At 47.8% G+C, this 20,605-nt stretch overlaps 1 protein-coding gene across 2 annotated transcripts in view; it reads right to left on the reverse strand.

Moving 5' to 3' along the window:
* Sh3pxd2b (SH3 and PX domains 2B) overlaps nt 1-20,605 on the reverse strand; it is a 92,928-nt gene that overhangs the window by 7,478 nt on the left and 64,845 nt on the right. Inside the window, exons 7-12 of one of the 2 annotated variants that reach the window (XM_008850767.2) lie at nt 17,834-17,968; nt 13,867-13,971; nt 10,243-10,360; nt 6,535-6,761; nt 4,200-4,249; nt 3,542-3,667 (exon numbers count right to left, since the gene is read on the reverse strand). In XM_008850767.2, coding sequence (XP_008848989.1) covers nt 3,542-3,667; nt 4,200-4,249; nt 6,535-6,761; nt 10,243-10,360; nt 13,867-13,971; nt 17,834-17,968 — 761 coding nt within the window. Of the gene's footprint in view, nt 1-3,541; nt 3,668-4,199; nt 4,250-6,534; nt 6,762-10,242; nt 10,379-13,866; nt 13,972-17,833; nt 17,969-20,605 lie in introns of both variants that reach the window. The other variant, XM_017802638.2, reaches the window with a different exon arrangement.

The following is a 20,605-nucleotide window of genomic DNA, read 5'->3' on the forward strand; positions in this document are numbered from 1 at the left end:
CAGGGCCACAAAGCAAATTAGGGGAGGAAAGGGTTCATTTCATCTTATACTTCCAGGTCACAGTGCATCACTGAGGTCAAGAGCAGGAACTCAAGGCAGGAACCTAAAGCAGAAACTATGGAGGAAAGCTGTTTGCTAGTTCACTCACTGACTCATGCTCAGCTAGCTTTCTTTTTTGGAAAATGTATTTTATTTATTGTATGTGTATGAGTGTATTGCCTGCATGTGAATCAGTATGGTGCAATGCCCATGGAAGTCAGAAGAGGGCGTTGGAGCCCCTGGAACTGGAGTTACAGATGGTTGTTAGCTACCATGTGGGTGCTGGGAACTGAACCCAGGCCCTCTGCAAGAGCAGCCAGTGCTCTTAAATGCTGAGCCATCTCTCTAGATCCTCAGTTAGCTTTCTTAATACAGCCCAGGACCTGCCTGATGATAATACCACTGACAATGGGCTCAGTTCTTTTACATCAATTAGTAATCAAAAGTCCTTCACAGACATGTTCACAGGCCAGTCTGATCTAGGCAATTCCTCGGTTGAGGCTCTCCTGTTAGATGACTGTAGCTATGTTGAGTTGGTAATTAAAGCTAACTAGAACAGTATATGAATGGTGATGCTGGGTTTGATCTTTGCATAACAGGTTCAAACACAACTCGGAACTCCTTCAAATCTCATCTGTCTGTGGGTTTTGACTCAGACAACAGCAATATAAAAATAGAAAAGGATTTTCTTTTTGTAAAGCATCAAGATGTGTCAACACCCTTGCAAGCAAAGCCAGAGGGAATTCTATGTGCTCTTGGACCCCACTGGGCAGAGTGTATAGAACTAACTTTTTGAGTGCAGTATGTTGGTGGGCTTGGGCCTGATACAGTGCCTGCCAGAGTTGCTGGCAAGCTACAGAAAGGAGAGAAGGAGGAAGGTTGCAGAAGGGGGTTGGCCAGTGGTGGCCACTGTTACAGTACCAGGCACTGGAGCGATGTTCTTTAGAACAAAGCAGGCAAAGGTGATTCTTCAGAACCCAGGAAAGAGCCTGGCCCAGGCCCTCTGCAAGAGCAGCCAGTGCTCTTAAATGCTGAGCCATCTCTCTAGATCCTCAGTTAGCTTTCTTAATACAGCCCAGGACCTGCCTGATGATAATACCACTGACAATGGGCTCAGTTCTTTTACATCAATTAGTAATCAAAAGTCCTTCACAGACATGTTCACAGGCCAGTCTGATCTAGGCAATTCCTCGGTTGAGGCTCTCCTGTTAGATGACTGTAGCTATGTTGAGTTGGTAATTAAAGCTAACTAGAACAGTATATGAATGGTGATGCTGGGTTTGATCTTTGCATAACAGGTTCAAACACAACTCGGAACTCCTTCAAATCTCATCTGTCTGTGGGTTTTGACTCAGACAACAGCAATATAAAAATAGAAAAGGATTTTCTTTTTGTAAAGCATCAAGATGTGTCAACACCCTTGCAAGCAAAGCCAGAGGGAATTCTATGTGCTCTTGGACCCCACTGGGCAGAGTGTATAGAACTAACTTTTTGAGTGCAGTATGTTGGTGGGCTTGGGCCTGATACAGTGCCTGCCAGAGTTGCTGGCAAGCTACAGAAAGGAGAGAAGGAGGAAGGTTGCAGAAGGGGGTTGGCCAGTGGTGGCCACTGTTACAGTACCAGGCACTGGAGCGATGTTCTTTAGAACAAAGCAGGCAAAGGTGATTCTTCAGAACCCAGGAAAGAGCCTGGCATACACATCATAGGAAGAGCTCCATGAACCCAACCCAGCATCCCTTTGTATCTGAAGGGGAATGGTCTCCTAGACACCCCTATGAATACTTAAATCCATGGCTGCTCAAGTCCCACATATAAAATGTCATTGCTTTTGCATAGAATCTACACTCACCCTCCTGTAGTCATTAAATCATCTTAGATTGCCTATAATACTCAATGTAATGTAAGTGATACACACAATATAGTGATACTGTATTAGTTAGGGACTGATGACAAGCAAAGTCATCTCTACATGTTCCACAGAGATGCAGTCTTTTTCTCTTTAAATGTTGGTTGAATCTATAGATGCAGATCCTGGGAACACCAGAGAAAATGGATTATATATATCACAGAGATGAGCAAACAAATTTAGTCTCTGCCTCCCAAGATGGGGTAGGCAGCATCTGGCCAAGGCTTACTTGTGGACAGAGTGGAAATAGGGATGCCAGTGACCAGATCACTGGTTTTGGCCAGGAGGTATCCTGGCCTGTTTTTTTTTTTTTTTTTTTTTTTTTAAAACATGAAAGTCCTCAAACATTTGTTGGGGCCTGGCCTGGTTTCTAATCCCTGCTCCTTGTAGCTCTCCTGTTACCTGTAGGCTTTCTTGAGAGCATGTGAAACACCGTTTAGCCCTAAGCCCATGAAGACAAATGATAAACACAAGAACAGAAAGGACTTGCACTGGCCTTCATCCAGGGATCAGAGCAGGAATGCAGAGACAGGAAGAAAAGAACAGAGGAGATGGGAGGCAGGAGGTGGCAGAAAAAGAAACTCGGGACCAGTAAGAGGCTCAGTAGATAAAAGCACTTGCTATGCAACACTGATGACCCAACTTCGATCTTAGGCCCATCATGGTGGCTCCAGTCTATTATCCAGCCCCAGCACTCCTATGGCAAGATGGGAGGAGGAGATGAGAGAATTGGCCAGAAGCTTGCATAGAGGGCCAGCAGCAGAAATAACAATAGACCTTGCCTCAAAAGCAAGGAGGAAGGAGAGAACTGTCTCCTGGAAAATTATCCTCTGACCTGCAACATGTATGGTGACATTTGTAAGCATACATACAGACACACACACAAAATAAAAATCTTAAAAAGAAAAAGGGCTGGGAGCTTGGCATGGTGGGACAGGCCTTTAATTCCAGTGAGTTCGAGGCCAGTTGGGGCTAAAGGGAGACCCCATCTCAAAAAGACCAAAAAAAAAAAAAAAAAAAAAAAAAACAGCAGTTAAGAGCATTGACTGCTCTTGCAGAGGACATAGGTTCGATTCCCAACACCCATATGGTAGGGTTCAGTTAAGTGCAACTCCAGTTCCAGGGGATCTGATGCCCTCCTCCATGAGCTTTGCAGGACACAGATACGCTTACATATGTGCAGGCAATATACTCATACACATAAAATAAAATAAAAAAAAACAAATAAAAAGGAATACAAGCCAGCCACACAGGACCACATATTTTACAATTCTATTTCTATGAAATTTCCAAAATAGGCAAATCCAAGTCAGATAACTGAGGGGAGGGCTGAGGAGAAAGGGGGAGTGCTGGCTGAGGAGGGAGTTCTGCTAATGGGCCATGGAACTGCATAGTAGTAATGGCTGTACAGCTCTGTGAATATAAGAAACCACTGAATTCTACTTCAAGTTGGCAGACAGTTTGATATGTGAATTACATCTTCATAAGGCCATTCACTTCACTGTGCCCTCCCCTACAGCAGGAGGTGAGAGGAGGGTAGGAGGCCATGCCTAGAATGAAGAGTAACAGCAGGCAGGGGACAGCAGGTGCGCTCACCTCGACTTTCAGGCCAGCCTGAAAGCTGATGCCATCGGGGATGGTGGTCTGGAACTCAGCAATGGTGTAATACTCTTCTTCTACCTGGGGTGGGATGGGAGGCTTTGGCAGGTTGAGGCCTCGAGGCTGGAAGGATTACACACAGGACTGACTGAGTCAGGGTAGGACTGAGGGACTAGGGGACACACCATCACCACAGACAGGGTGCGGGAGGCACCTGCATTTTGACTATAATCTGTCACGTGAGGTCAGGCATGGAATTTTCTTTCAACTTTTGGTGTCATGTTAATGCTCAAAAGTGTCAGATTTTGGAGCACTTTGGGTCTTTGAATTAGGGATGCTTGACCTGTATTGGCTAAAAAGGTATCTAGAGCAATAAAAATGGAGTACCAGAGTGTCATAACAGATGATACCAGTGCCTCATCTAAGTGTGGACCTCAAATTGTCTGATTCATAAAGACTGATGTTGGTGACTTGGAAACAGAGCAAATCCACAGGTCTAACATCACAAAACCCTGGAATATGGGCACATGGTTCACCTGGCTTGACCTCAGTGCATGGAAAGGAACATCTTGGAAGGGACCAGATGGGGAGCTGATGGGCAACCCAAACAGGACTCAGGCCAGGGAGGAGGGCCCTGGGATAAGTGGGCACTTACAATAGTCATGTCCCGGCGTGGAGGGGGTCTCTGTCTCATCTTTGGGGATCCTATGGAGAAACAAGACTTTACTCAAGTGCAGAGCCCCACAGATGGATTCTCTGCTGTGGGTTCCAGGCAGGGTCTAGTCCTTCTCTTCTTGGCACATAAGCCATGTGCTACGAGCCTCTGTGAGAAGAGTCTGGCTATGTTCTTCTCATGCTTGGTTTGGGACCCTCTGCCAAAATGGCTTTTCCCAGATCTTTTCTACACAGGAACAAAGGGAATGATGCTGATTCTCGAGCAACAAGAGACTTTCCATAAAGGTCAAAAAGCATTGATTCAGAGTAATAAACGGCGAGGTCCAGACTCACAAGCTTCTGGCACAGGACAAAATAATAGTTTGACTTTGAGCCACAAGGTCCTTTTCTGTAGAATAGGACTAAAGGTAGAGAGGTAGGCAAAAGCTGTATAGATTCTGGCACAGAGCCTGCCGGAAGACATGTTATTGTACCCAGTTTCAAGCTCTACAACAGTCCCAACTGAACAATGCATACATAGGTGCTCATGATTTCAGGGGTGTTTACTGTGGAGTTGGGTTGCTCCAGTTCTAGGTTTCAGAGTCTGGAGGTGACCAGTGGTCCATGCTGTCTGCCTCCAGACAAAATGCTGTTAAGGTCACCCATGTGCTGCAGAACTGGTTTAGCATCATAAGGAGGGATAGCTTGGCAGCTGGGGTAATCTCTGAAATACCCATACCCATTTATGTCTTTGATAATATTAGAAGGCACAACAGAGTTTTAGCTAAGATATTTAGCTAAGTATATAAAGACTACCATTCCCAGACTTCCTGTAGTCGGTGTTACGGCGTGGCTAAGTCCAGCGGGATTCGGGGAAAGTAGAAAGTATATATGCAATATCTGAGTTGTAGCCTTCACTTCTCCCTGCCTTCCATGGGCTGGACCAGTGATGAGGCACACTGACTGGGTGATGAGGGCAACATGAGACAGATGCAGTAAACCAAGACTTTGGACTGCATGGAGGTGCCATCTTGGACCTGGATATGTACTTGCACTATTATGTAAAAATGAAATGAGCTTCTAGATCAACTGCACCACTATTATCATGGGTATGTGTGTGTGTGTGTGTGTGTGTGTGTGAGTGTGTGTATGTGTGTGTGTGTGTGTGTGTGTGTGTGAGTGTGTGTATGTGTGTGTGTGTGTGTGTGTGTGTGTATGTGTGTGTGACTTTGTTTTAGCCTCTGAACCTACATCCTAACAAAGTCACGTTTCTTTAAATTTTCATTGGGTCCCCTGGTAATGATGGACTATGCTCTTGACCATCAAAGACTAGAATCCCTGCGTTTGGGCTGGCCAGACTCCTACCATGGCATGAAACAGCCATGATGCTCCTGGCACTTGGGGATGGGAGCAGAGAGCCTGAAGCTCAGGGGTAGTACTCTCCTCTCTGTGTGGAGAGGGAAATGCTTTCTTCACAGATTTCTACTGCCTTGCATGACCAGCATAAGCTCTTGGGCACCGTGTTGAGGTCAGAGCCCCAGGTAGGATGCAGATAACTATGAAGAACCCTGCTCAGGGAGGCTTTGAAAAGCACAATGTGGGGCTGGAGAGAGGCTCAGCGGTAAGAACTCTGACTGTTCTTGCAGAAGACCCGGGTTCAAATCCCAGCACCCACATGGCAGCTAACAACAATCTGTAACTCCAGTTCCAGGGGATCTGATAGCCTCTTCTGTCCTCTGCAGGCAGTGCATGACATGGGTGCACCTACCTACATGCAGGCATAACACTAACACACATAAAATAAAAATAAAATATTTTTAAAAAAGAAAAGAAAAGCAGAACAGGTGAAGCACTGTGGTTGGAACAAATCCAACACGGCGTCAGTTTTTATTCCTCTGGCTCAAGTATGAGGCCATGGAGATGCGTGTAGGGGTAAAGCACTGTCTGGGTTCAGGCCCAGCCACACTGTTTCCAGGTGAAGGGCCTCAAACTCACTACCCCACCTCTCTGATTATTCACCTGTAAAACTAAGGCAGGAAGTCTCTCAGAAGTTGTAAGAGGAACCTAATTAGAAGGTTCCTGACACACAAAAGGTGCTTGATCCACACCACACAGTGGAACAAACACCCCAGGGAAGGGAAGCTGTATCTCACTGCTCAGATTCTGTAATCTGCTGGTCAAGTGGTCTGGAATGAGTTTCTCAGGGTTCCTGAGCCTCTGCTTTTATCCTCAGGATAGGAGCAGATGGCAGGGATGTTGCAAGGAAGAGGGCACTGTGTGAAGCGCTAAGCTTGGGCAGGCCTCCGCTGTCTGGAGCTAAGGTGGGTGTCACTCACTCTGCTTAACATCGCCATCTGGCACCAGGCGACCTTCAAACCGGCCATCCCTTTGGTTGTTGAGTGGCTCTTTCTCCCTGCCCATAGCATTCTGCTGCCGTGAAACACCGTCCAGGTCGAGGGCCCCTGAGTGGGCAGATGAGCTGAGGCCCAGCTTTGGAGGCAAGGGCTCTCCACTGCTCTTTTTCAGATAGGAAGCAGGGGCCCAGCCCTCTTTGCCCTGGAACCTGTGAGGAAGGGAAAGGATTCATTCAGATCAGCTTGGTCTTTGGGGAAGAAGCTATGCTACTACTGAGAATTAGACTTCAGGTCCCGGAAGGTGGGACAGAGAGTGCTAATTGCTGAGGGCTAGAGGCCACATGTCGATCACTGCCTTCTGATGATGCCTAAGCCCTCAGTTCAACCTCCCCGGCCTTTCGAACCTTGCCTCCTTTTGCCTCTCTCAATAACCACTATGTCCCTCTCACCCCACCCACTTGCAGTCTCCCAAGTACACCTCTGTCTGTCACCTCCCCATGTTGTAGCTCTTGGTGGGACTCTGACTGACAAACTCCTCCCTCTCCTTCCCAGCAGCTATTCTTCCTGGACTTTGCTTAATGTCTTTAAGTCTTTTTCTGATCTTCAAATGAGGCCCAACCTCTACAGTGGTCCCCCCCTGGCTTCTGCACATGCTGTCATCCCATCACCCAACGCAGTTGGCTCTGGTTGCCCTGTCTCCCAGTTAGAATGTGAGCTCCTTGGGATGGGCTGCAGCTGGGTATCAGTGAGGTGAAGAAGAAAGGAAAGGACAGGAGGACAAGCTGCCAGTGGGTATAGTGTGGATGAACAGCCCAACGCCCTGCTTTGGAGCTGTCCCCTCATAGCCATCACTGACGATGATGACAGTGAGGACAGTGAGAGTCAGCACTCTTGGCACCTACTCTGTCAGCCCTACTCAGAGCACTTCACAGCTATGGGTTTACCCAGCAGGAAGGGATGACAGGTTGAACCTCCCGGAAAAACCCCATAGAAAACTTCTTAAGCACCAAGTAGTATATTCTACCCTTGACCTCATGTGATTGGTCACAGTCAAAATGCAGGTGTGTTCAAGACTTGCATGAACTCACCCTCAGTTGAATATACAGTATACATATACAATATGTATACTGTATATTCAACTCAATGAATTTCAGGTTTATTGATGGGTCTCACCCTCAAGACATGACATTATATAACATTCCCTAAACCTGAAAACATCCCAAATCCCACACACTTCTGATCCCACACCTTTCAGGAAAGCAGTTTTCAACCTGGATTGGAATCAGATAGGAAACTCAAGGCCCAAAAGTGTTAAATCCCTCTCCTGGGATTGCAAGTAGGCTGGTGGCAGGAATGGATTTAGGCCTCTTAAGCTGTGCTTTGTTGCCTCTTCCCAGCTTAGTGCAAAACCTCGCAGTGACTGGGCAAGGCTCCATGTTGGTTGATACATAGGTTTAAACACTTAGATGTGAATGAGGCAGCTCCAGAGCTGGCTGTGTCAGACTGGAGGAAAGACAGGGATGACAGGGTCTTGATAGACCAGCTCACTGCCCCCCTCAAAGGGAAGGTAAAGATCATTTAATTCTCTGCATGGCAGAACTTGTTCCACAGCAATGACCAGAGAAGTCTGTCTGGACCACAAGTATGTTGGAACAAACTCATACTGGTCCACCAGAGCCAACTGTACACAGATATCTTCTGAACTCCACATTTAGTGGCATCACATTGGTGGCTTAAAAGTGGCTATGGTACAGGTATTTATACTAGCCAACCCCACTGAGAGCATTTTTCCCACGGAGAGCTGCATGTTCCACATTAATCAGCACCTCTCCAAACAGGTGCCCACACCTTTGGGGAAAGATGACTGACTCAGCTAACCAGTTGTGATACATGCCAGAGTCAAATCTCTTGTTAAGAATCACTTTAAAAATAAAGTAGCCTTGGGTTTAAATGAAAAAACCGGTCCTTTGTAATGGGAGGCAAATTTCTAAAGAAGGAGAAATCTGTACAGTTTAGCATCTGTCAAAATTAAAATGCCTTTTTTTTTTTTTTTTTTTTTTTTTTTTTTTTTGTCTTTTTGAGACAGGGTCTCCCTGTAGCCCCAGCTATCCTGAAACTCACTATGTAGACCAGGCTGGCCTTGAACTCATAGAGATCTGCCTGCCTCTGCCTCCCAAATTGCTGGGATTAAAGGCGTGTGCCACCATGCCTGGCTAAAATGCCCTTAATGCCCTTGTTCTAACTGGAAAATGTCAGTTGGAAATGTATACAATTTACACCCCTGGGTCACCATTTGGGGTCAAGAGGCAGAGCACAGACAGCAACACAGGAGAGTGGATGGGGTCTGGGGAGAGGAAAGCACCGGCTCAGATACTTTCCAGCTTCGGTTGACCCTTCAGCTTGGTGTAGCCCTCACAGGAACAAGAATCTAGTCAAAACATTCCTGAACTCCAGAGCCATGAGGTCCCCCAGGATAAACTGCCCTGTAGCATGGTACTGTGATAGTCATATGTCACTTAATGACTGGGCATTATTTGAGAGATGCCTCTTGTGTGATTTTAACACCATCATGTGCTTATACAAACCTAGACAAATGGTCCACTGCATACCCACGCTACACAATGTGAAAAAAATACAGAGGTAGTCTAAAGCTCATAGGGCCACAATGAACAAAACATGAGAACTAATCACCTAAGAAAATGAGGCCATCAGGAGTCATGTTAAACGGATGGTGGACGAAGCTACTGCTGGTGAAACACAGTATACTGTTATAAGGAAATTTTCTTTTATTAAGCAGACTCTAATGATAAAAAGTACAGTAAACAGATAAACTAGTGAAAGGGTCATTTGAGATCATTAGTACCAGGCATGACTGTAACCCCACACATTGTACTTTCATGACTGGCAGCATAGCAGGCCTCTTTACAGCAGCAGCACCACACGCGCGTCGGGGAGGGGAGGCACTGTGCTTCCAATCTGCCATGGCCACATCGCTAGGTGACAAACTTTGCAGCTCCATCGTTACATGGGACCTGGCTGTGCACTCGACATATATTTGCTATTGCTATTATCAATCTTTCAAGTACCAGTCCTGAGATCCTCTCCCCTGGAAGCTTTCCTGACCCCTGGCTGAGGGGCCTCTCTTCTGTGCACTCAGAAGGCCCCCATGATCCTCCACACATGCTGCCTCACTCACTGTCCTGCTCTGTAGCTGATTATGAGTCTGTTTTCTGCATTGGTTAGTGTGACCTACAGAGTCTCGCTCACAGCTGTATCACACACGAGAAGGTGTCTGCAACACAGGTCTCCTCTGGACTCTAAGGGATGAACAGGAGTTAGGAGTCCAAGGGTTGGGGCGGCTGGTGCTGGACTTCTAAACCATGTGGATCTCAGCGGGCTGGAGTCAGCAGTCACTTCCATAGCAGCTGCAACCTTAGGAAGTGCCGAGAGGACAGTCTTGTCTAATAGCGTTCTGCTCTCTGTGGCTTGGGGTGTTTGGATATCTTATTTGTTTGGCCTTTAAAGGAAGGTATGGGCTGGGAGGGAGGCCAAGCAGCACTAAGGGGACATGTCCTTTCATGACTGAAGCAGAAGCTTCATCTGTCTGCAGTCACTCACAGACCTCTGAGAAGCTGGAGCCCACGAGAGACCCAGAAGCCACCCGCTTACAGGGGAGGCAGAGGCAGGTACCTGATCTTCCACCAGCCTTCCAGGTTCTTCTGGATAACCTCTACCACAGCCCCTCTCTCTAGGTTCACTTCATCCTGGTCACGAGCTGTGTACGGGTAGATGACTGTGTATTTCTCTTCTGTAGGGACAAAGGGTACTGGGGTAAGAAATGGACACAAGGTGTCCAGAATGCTGATTATGAATTGGAATGACACAGAAGGAAAATTTCCTCTTAGATTTCTGAGTCCTCCAGGCCCTCACTGAGTCCTGGAGTCCCCAGTCCCGCTGAAATCCTCATTTCTCTCAGATCAGTGCTACAAGGTCATGCTTCATGACCTCACACAACATTCTGACCCACAACATCCTCATCTTCCATGCTAAGGCTAATTCCCTCATTCCAGGAATTACCTTCTAACCAACATACACTTTTAAAATTTATTTTAAAAATATTTTTTTTGTTATTTTATATGTATGAGTGTATTGCCTGCATGTGTGTAAGTGCACCCATGTTGTACAATGCCTGTGGAGATCAGAAGAAGGCATTGGATCCCCTGGAACTGGACTTACGGATGGCTGTTGGCTACCACGTGGGTGCTGGGAACTGAACCCAGGTCCTCTGCAAGAGCAGCCAGTGTTCTTAACTGCTGAGCCATCTCTCTAGCCCCTAACTAATACATACTTATAACTGTTACATGTCTGTTTCCTCTGGGAGAATATGAGCTCCATGAAGGCAGGGATTGGTCTGTCTCATTCCTCACTTTCCAGCACCGGCACATGCTAGAATATCCAGTACCTTTTGTGAATGAGCCTCTGTTTAGTGAAGGAACACATTTCCAAGGCCTGGCGGGAGGCATCTTTCTCACACAGTGAGTCACACCCTCTGGGGCTTCTGCTTACCAGCTCTTCTTGGTGGAGACCAAGAGTTCAAAGATAAGCTGAAATTGCCACCATGGGAATGGTTAGCAATTCTCATCACCTAGAGAGTGACTAGACTGCATTTTTCAGTGGTCATGTGCCAGCCCTGATCTGACCAAGCATGAAGCTTCACATTTCACCTGTGTGGCTGGGTTGCTTCCCACCCACTCTTCCCAGAAGCCACAGCACCATCCTTACAATTCCACACTCCCCCGGAAAGCTGCCTCCAGCTGTCAACACAGCAGCCCAGAGGTCCTGTTCATCAACATACTTGGGCAGGGTGCTCAGGAGAGCAAGGTAACAGTTCCCATCCCCAGTGCCAGCTCTGGCTGTTGACAGAGAAACAAGAATGTGTGTCCCAGGGGAGCCCTGGAGGAAGAGAGGGAGGGCTGTTCTTAGATTACACTTCAGTCCACAGATGAGCAATCAAACCAGCCATGGCCTAGTGCCTCTGGTTCATATCTCCTTGGAAAACTCTTAAAGCATCCATGGCCAGCCAGCTGCTGCAGAGGGGGTGGAATCCACACAGGCATTTGCTTATTTATAGATCTAGCCTGTTGACCTGCTCTGAGGGGGCTGAGCTGATTCGTGGCACACATTCTGTGTTCAGTATGGTCAGCTGGACTGGGATAGGAGGAAAGAGGGATTCTGCTGTCCAGGTACTGAAGTTTCGTGTGGTTGAGGTGGGAAGGGCATAGCCCCGCTCCTTATCTGAGTGCCTTTAGCCCTAAGAGCCTTGGAGCCCTGGGTCCCCTCACACTCCGGGATGCTAGAAATGCTGAGTGACTCCATCTAAGTACAGGGTAGCCCTTGTCCGGTGCATGAGGGGTGCCTGCCCCTCTGCTGGGGGTTCCATCAACCTCATCCACATGGTGTGGGATGGCTGAGCCCCGTACCTCCTGGGGCGTGCGTGCGTGCGTGCGTGTGTGTGTGTGTGTGTGTGTGTGTGTGTGTGTGTGTATGTGTGTGACCCTGGCCTGGTCTCAGCCCTGCAAGCCCTGGCTACTGTGATTGGAAATTGGATTAGGGATGGCACACAACAGGAAGACTAAGCAGAAGATTGTGAGCCACCAACCTGGCTTTTCATAGTTTTTGCTTATCCTGATTAGTGTGGACTTTCACTGTGACTCAGACAAGCCTGGTAAAAGTAACTGGCTGCTACTTCGGCTTCATAGAAGCCCCGGGCATCATTTTTAAGGTGGGAAACTTCAGCCCCAAGGTAGTCAAACACCCCAGGCCCGCTCCTCCCCAGCCTGCATGCCAGCACACACAAGACAAGACCATGTTGTTCACATGCAGCAGGCATGGCAGTCTTGGAGCAGGGAGCTCATGCAGATGCAGGGACCTAGCTCCAAGTACCACATGGGGAGAAACCTCTCAGGGTAGGCACCTTGACGCCAGCTGATGGCATACAAGTCCCCCAGAGTCCGGCGGCGCCCCGTGGGCCGGGGCAGAGAGCAGTACCTCCAGGAGACTGGCCAGGCAGCATGTGGAGGGGAGGGCAGAAGGTAGAGTTAAGAGGAGAACACCCCCAGATAGGCCCAGGGAGCCCCAAACACTGTTCCCCTAGGAGGGATATACCTGAGTCTGTTCCCAGTCCTAGGTGTCTTAGAAAGGCCAAGTATCTGACTATTAAGCTTCAACTTGAATGAAGATATGTCCAGCACACAGAAACCTATTCCTCTTATGACTATGTAGTGAAATTATCATTCATAGTTGAGGAAAGGGAAATGCCTAAACTTGTAGGAAAATGTGGTCTTGCCCATCCTCTATCTATGTGGCCCTGGGCAAATCTCTTGCCTTTCTGGATGGCTCCCCATCTGTGAAATGGGACTAAAAGTCAGTCCTTTCGCAGGCCTGCCAGGGTGGGCACTACAGACTGTAGAAGGGAACTTAGGTTCCTTGCAGTGTACCACCTCCCTTAATCTGAGATAAGTCTGTGGTATCCTGTGCTAGCCTCACCCTGAGCTCCGGGAGGGCCCTTAAAACAGAGCAAACCAACTCTACTCTTTTTCCTGATACATATGCTTAGAGAGGCTTTGTGCTTTCTTAGAACAGTTCTACTGGAATCCTACTGAGGCAGGACCTCAGTTAGCTCTCTAAAATCCCCTGACATAGATCTCATCATTTCTATTTCCAGCAGAGAAGGCTTTAGAGAAGTATCTCTGGCACAAGGCTACTCAGCATGTGGCACAGGTGAGATTCAAACTCAGGTCTGCTTGACTCCCAAGCACCTGTGTGCTAATGAAGACAATGCATGCTTCAGCTTTAGGAAGCTTCTAGGGGCAGAGAGAGGGAGTTGTGGGCCTTATCACTGCTGGCATGGCATCACCACACAAGACATCTACCGTGGGGTAGCCCCAGGAAAAGGAATTGTGTGGGTGAGAGGAGGGAACACTTACAATAACACAGAGAGTAGATATATTTAAAAAGACAGGGTTAAAGGTTTCACAAATGGACCAGAGCAGATCCAGCATCTTGGCCACAAGAACAATGCTAACGGAAGTAGGGGGGGGGTCGGTAGCAGTCAGGCTGGGGTCCCATGAAAGTATTGGAGCCTAGCTTTGACAAAGCTCACCTAGTGTGGCTCCCACAAGACCCTAAGAAAGAACAGGATTGTCCTACAGCTCTAATTCCATCCAATTCATAGGCTTTGGATCCTTAGCCAATGAGCTACCAAGTCAGGAGCAGAGGATGCTGGGAAGAGATGAGTTGGGAGCTCCCTCCTACCTTCCTCGGGCTGGAGGGAAAACTCATCCTGCATGCCATCCTGGCCCTCGAGGCAGGTCGCAGGGACCCAGCCTTGTTCTTCAGCAGTGCTGACAAACCACCAACCTGCAAGTGACAGGGCAGGGTGCTGTTAGTGGGGCCAAGTGAGACTGTAGTAACTCAGCTGTCCCCGGGCATGTAGGGGACTGTTCCAGAGATTCCCCAAGGGCAGAAAATTCTCACAGCTCCAATCACTCATACAAAGGGTATAGTACCCACCTAGGACCCACCCATACCCCATAAGACTTTAAATCATCCATATGTGACTCAACATACTAATACAATGTCAGTGCTATGAACAGTTAGAATGTATGTTTAGGGGAAACAACAAGAAAAATGTCTGGATATTGAGCACAATCCCATTTTTTTTTTCCTTGATTTTCTATCCATGGGTGGTTGCGTTCAAGGATGTAGAATCCATGGATGTGGAGGCTGACTGTATATTTAGACACTCTTATCAGTTAATGCTCAGGTTAGGTTAAAAAGTTACCATTTCACTGGTAGTTACCATTTCACTACTAATAGTAACTGCTAACTGCTAAAAACAAATAACTTGCTCCTGAGCCTGGGGTCGGGGGTGAGGAAGGCTGTCCTAAGTGAGGAAACTATAAAATGTTCTGGTGTGCAATGAACTTATCACTGTGCTTGCATTCTATTACATAATCTTCACATTACTGCCCCTGTTGCACAATGAAGAAACTGAGGCACAAAGAGGAAAAGAGATGTCACCATGTTCACAAGCGTGAGGCAGAGCTGTGGTTTGTGACTAGGGTTGTCTGATCCTAAAGGCACCAGCCTCAAAATGTACTGAGACAGACCGTGCCTGCCCTGCCCCATGTCAAGGAGAATCTGGCCACAGGTACGACTGCTTGACAGGCCTTGCATTCATACCAGGTGTTCCTGAGGAGAAAGGCTGGTGTGGGCTGAGAGAGGTGGTGCAATACCACCCCCAAAGATGTCCGTACCCTAATCCCTCAGTATCTGTGGTTTCTACATTCACAGTTCACCAACCATGAAATAAAAAATACTCAAACAAACTTATATACATGCAGACTTTTCTCCTGATATATTATTCTCCAAACAGTAAAGTAACTATTTACATGGCACTTACATTACATGAAGCATCCTATCAGCTAGGGAGGAGACTGTGCAGTGGTCAGATGCAAACGTTCTGCCAGTTTACATTTGAGACTGGAGCATCTGCAGATTTGAGGTTCCACAGGGGTCTGGGAACCAGTTTCCCCTGGACACAGAGGGACTGTATAATTCAAAATAAATGTTACTAGTATGTTGGCTATTTGAGGACTTGGACATGTTGCCAGTGTGCTGGCTGTTTGAGGATCTGAACATGTTTTTGTTTTGTTATGGCCACCCCATGGACAGCCAATATACCTTCCTGATCTCTACTCTTCCCAGCAGCTCATCCTGGCAGCCTGGGGAATGGGTGCCCTGTTCTTCATGACCTCTGCTATGTCCATGCCATATGACCAGTGTATATCTCCCCTTGGGAACTAGAGTGATTGGGACTCTAGCTCTACAGCCCGTTGAGACCCAGGTGTGAATGAAGGGTCATTTGGAGTCCTGTTCACTCAGCATGGAACAGGGATTAAAATGAGATGATGTGTATTTTCAGTTTTCAGTCATGGGTCATTATCCCCATTGCCCTCATACTTCCCAAGATGGGGCCCTTTAGACCTCAGAAACAGGACTTGGGACACAGTGTCTCTGATCTCCTGCCTGCTGGCACATGCTTTCTTCAAGGCAGGCCATGGAAGCTACGACTTCTCTCCCTTAAGGGAAGTCACAGAAGTTAAAACTATGCGCTAATCTTTTCCACTCTGGAGCTGCTGGCTATAAAGAAATTAAATTCTCTGACCTACTTTGGTAGTAAATCACAAGACCCCTATTTTAGAAGAGTTCCTACCCTGTACCCTGGGGTGCTGCACAAAGGCCAAGAAGAATCTGGGCAGGCAGGCCTGGCTGGGTTTCCCATTGTCTATTAGCATTCAACCAGACCCCTATTCATAATCACAGGTCAACACAGCTATCAATTGTGCTTATGCAATGAAATCTCCTAAGAACCCCAGGAGTTGGGAGAGTGTCTACAGAGCCAAACACATAGAAGTTCCTGGAGGTCAGCACCCAGAGGGGGCATGGAAGCTCAGCATCCTTCCCATGACTTGCTCTGTGCATCACTTCACCTGTATCCTTTAGAACATCCTTGGTAATGCACCAGCAAGCATGTTTCCCTCAGTCATGTGAGTTGCTCAAGCAACTTAATAGAACCAGAGAGGGGCTTGGGAACCATGATTTCTAGTTAGTTGTCAGAAGCACAGGGAAAAACAATTTGGCTTGTGCTGGCATGGGGAGTAAGAGTGGCCTTGGGGACTGAGCTTTCAACATGTGGGACCTGACACTACCTCTAAATGGACAGTGTCACAACTGAATTGGATTAAGAACCCCCAGCTGGTGTCTACTGCAGAAGTGAGCGCTGCTTGCTGGGCTGAGAAATGACCTAGGTTGAGGAAGTAGAGTGGGGGCTCTGAGACGAGGCTAAAGTAGGCATTCCCTCTAGATCCTCAGAGCTAGGATTTCTAGATTGCATAATTAAGGGGGTTTGTTTGGTTGACACAGGCCTCGTGACTAATGGTGACATGACCTGGAGGATGCCAGAAACATCGACTTCCCTTATTCTTGGAAGCAGGGATCATCCCTAGATTGCGCAGTTACTGGGCTTGGTTGGCTAATGCTGGTCTTATGATTAACATGAATAATGGCAACATGACTCAAAGGATGCTGGAAATGCTGTCTTTTTTTAAAAAAAATATTTATTATTTTTATCTTATGTGTATGCATGTATTGCCTGCATGTAGGTAAGTGCACCCGTGTCGTGCAATGCCTGCGGAGGACAGATCCCTTGGAACTGGAGTTACGGACAGTTGTTAGCTGCCATGTGGGTGCTGGGATTCGAACCCGGGTCTTCTGCAAGAACAACTAGTGTCCTTAACCACTGAACCACCTCTCCAGCCCCTGGAAATGCTGTCTTAACTAGCCACTGGGCTATCATAGAACTTGGCCCCTAATGAGAGGATGAGCCAACGCCACTTAGAAAGGCCCTCTGTCCTACCTTACTCCTACCTCCTATTAGGAACCCAGTGGGAGAGAGGGGCTGCTCATTCCCTATTCTCCCTCCATGGTGTGATGGTGGCTTTGTTGCTAATGAAGGAACAGGGAAGAAAACCCATGTTTTTGAAAGACCTAGTGTTTGCCAAGTTCAGGTTTAGGCACTCTCTCTACAGTTGCCTAATTTAAACTTTCAATAGTTCTTTGGGAGTTTTCTGTATGTTGTAGATTGGAAAACTGATGGTCAAAGACTCGAAGCAACCTGGACCAGCATGCAGAGTGAATTCAAGTGGAACCCTGACCCTGTGGAATCACCCCCCCCACCACCAGTGGATGGGGTCAATGAACCCTGAGATGGCAGGTGCCCAACCCCCCTTGGCAGTTTCTTCAGGTTTTTTGAGACAGAGTCTCTTTATGCAGCTCAGGCTAGCCTAGAACTCGAGGTCCTCCTGTCTGCACTTTTCAAGTGCTGGGCTTATGGGCATGTGCAACCCCTCTTGGATCTGAAGCCTTCTTGAGGACTCCCAAGGGCAGTCAGAGGAAATCAACAAGAGCATTTCCAGTGGAACACCGACTCTGTGACTTAAGTACTTGAAAACCAGAAGGAATGTTTATGGAATGTGAACCTCAGGACAAATTGGGAACATCTGACCCAACAGGCTGCTGAGAGGGTGGCCAGGAGCCATCAGCAGATCTGGGGAGACAGTCCAGGCTGGGCTGCTTATTTGTTTTAGTTTCCCTGTGTTTCTGGTTTGTGGGGCTGGGTGACAGTGCAGGGTATGAGGGAGGTGGTCCCGGTTCCTACCTGACTCGTTCTTCTCGATGATGTCAACCACCTGTCCCACACTGAGGCTGATCTCTGAGCTCTCCTGCTTCTGATAGTTTGCGACCACCACATACTGCTCCAGGACCATGGGGTCCACCGAGGTCAGGTCATTCCCTGTGGACAGCAAATGCCAACAGATGCCCATGCATGGAGGGGCATGAACTAGGGGCGGAGGGCAGGGGGACTTTTCTAAGCAGAGAAAGAAGTTTGCACAGGTTTGCCTCAGGGGTGCCCCCACTGTCACATTCTTTGATTCACTTGCTTAGTCAACCACCGAAGATGATGAAGAACAGATTCTGTGCAAGCTCTGGGGATTCCAACTTGAGTAAGATCCAATTCCAGCACAGAGACTGTTGGCCTAGTGGGAAAGCTCATGGAAATGGTTTGAATGTTCTTCTACTCATCCAACCATCCAGCCACTCTTCATATATCCAGCTTCACGCAAAATCCATCTATGAACTCATAAATCACCAGTCATGTTCCAAACTCTGTTGTGCCATAAGTGCAAAAGTCGGTGAAAGAGGGGACTGATTCCCAGTCTCAAGTAACCCAAGCTAGTCAGAGAGATGGACACAGAAAGTGTGTGCATGCGTGTGTATGTGTGAGAAATCAATGTCTCTATCAAGTTATGCATCAATGTGGAAACACCCAGGACACCAGGACAGAGAATAAACAGAAAAGGCAAAGCTGTACCAAATAGGTGGTCAGCAAGACTTCCCAAGGAGTGACAGAAAGCAGACACCTGAGACAGCAGGCATCCTGGGAACAGGGGAGGACTGGGGAAAGCAGTCTCCCATGATGGGAAAGGCCTGAGAGCCTTCTGGGATAGAAGGAGAGAGAGAGGTCCCTGTGGAAACTGGTCTGAGTTCAAGGCCTTTAGGACAATACGTCTGTGTGTTTTAATCTGGAAGTAGGAATTCATGAAGAGTAGGGAGGGAATGGTGAGATCTATGCTCTGAAAAGTGCCTCTGGCCACCAGGTGGAGGTAGCAGAGCCTGGCAAAAGGCAAGCACACCAGATGCAGGGTGCAAAGTTGTTAGGCAGGAGGCAATGGTGGCTTTGGAGCTGGTCAGTGGCAGCCGGAAGGGAAAGCTGTGGGAGGTGTTTCTAGGAAGGTGGCTTCTCCAGCATGCAGTGTGGATGGCACCCCTGGAGCTGTGCAGCCCTGTTACCTACTAAGAGTGTCTTTCATAGGCTGCACACCATCTCTAGCCTTCCTGGCACCACTGCGCTTGAGGTGGGCACTGCCACTCATTACAGACAAGAACAGAGGCTAAGGACACTGAGTCACTTGTCCTGGACTAAGCAGCTGGTTACCTGGTTCCATAGCTGTGGCATGGATGTGAGGGGTGACAGGGATGGAGGGCCGTTCTTTCTCAGGGCCCACCCCAGGTTCCATCCAGCTGTCTTCTTTCTTTGCATTTTTCTACTCCCAGCCCTCTGTCACCCACCACTCCCCACAGGCCAGGCTGCAGAAAACAGTCTATGAAAGCCAGCCAGCTGCTTAGGCTGGGGCCTGAGACTTGGCTGGCCCAGTCCCACAGGAGAGAAAGTGTGTGGAGGACCTGCCTGTCATCCTAACACAGCACTTCCTGCTCCTCAAGGACTGAGCAGGGAGTCAGCGAATGCAAGATGGACTCCTGGCCACTGCCCTGGCCGTTTCAAGTAAGGGCATTTTCCTGTGAGTTCGACAGAAAAAAACTAGAGTCCACAATGGGTAGAGCCTGTCTGAGGGTCAGAAACCCTTCAGCCAAATGGGAACCATCTATTCTTGGCCTCTTAACTGGTTCCCTCTCAGGCTGTTCCTGATCCTACAGCTAGAGGGATCCTTTGGCTAGATCACCTTCCTCCAGACAAGGCTCTGCTATGGCTCTCACCTCACTCAAGCCCAGGGCCACAAGGCCCTGCCCCATCCACCTTTGGCAGCTCATGAGACCTCATCTCCACTCCTCCATAAGGGACAGAACACTACTCATCCTGTTCTCTTTCATCTGCAGTACCATGACTGCTGATTTCTGGCTGGCCACATGGCCGCTTGGAAAAAGACCACTTTCCACTTGGGAATGGTATGACACTAACTTACAGTCAATGGGATATAAACAGAAGTGTCCTTATGCAAAGAGGCTTGCCCTATTTCTCCCTGTATTCGTTACTCCTGGCCTAAACATGAATGTGATAGCTGGTGCTGCAACAGCCATCTTGGGCTATAAGATTAACCTTGAGAATGCTGATCGTGAATAACAAAACAGTCAAGATAGGACCTCAGGTCCCTGTACCATCGAAGCCTGTGCCACTCCTGGATCTTTGTGTTTCAACTAATAAGAAGCAAATTAAATTGTTTAAGCTACAGTCCTTTGGGATTTTCTGCCACTTGTACTCCAGTCTAACACATCTATACACTATGTCACCAGACCTAGCCAGGAGTCTCACCACTGTATTTCTTAAGAGTGTGAAGCACCTGTCTCCTCAGGGAACTCTGTTTTCTGTTCCCTCTGGGAATACCTGGTTTTGTTTCTTACCTAGTTTTGTTTCTTTTCACATTGCTTTTTAATTTTTTTAAAAAAGATTTTGTTCTTATTATTTTAAATTATATATATGTATGTATGTATGTATGTGTACATGTGTGCAGGTGCCTGAGGAAGCCAGAGGCATCGGATTCCTCAAAGTGAGCTGGAGTTACAGGTGGTTGTTGAGTCACCTGACTTGGGTGCTGGGAACTGAACTGAAATCCTCTGCAAGGGTAGTGTGCAC

This window comes from Nannospalax galili, unplaced genomic scaffold (genome assembly GCF_000622305.1).
Source record: "Nannospalax galili isolate Female #2095 unplaced genomic scaffold, S.galili_v1.0 scaffold104, whole genome shotgun sequence".
NCBI lineage: Eukaryota > Metazoa > Chordata > Mammalia > Rodentia > Spalacidae > Nannospalax > Nannospalax galili.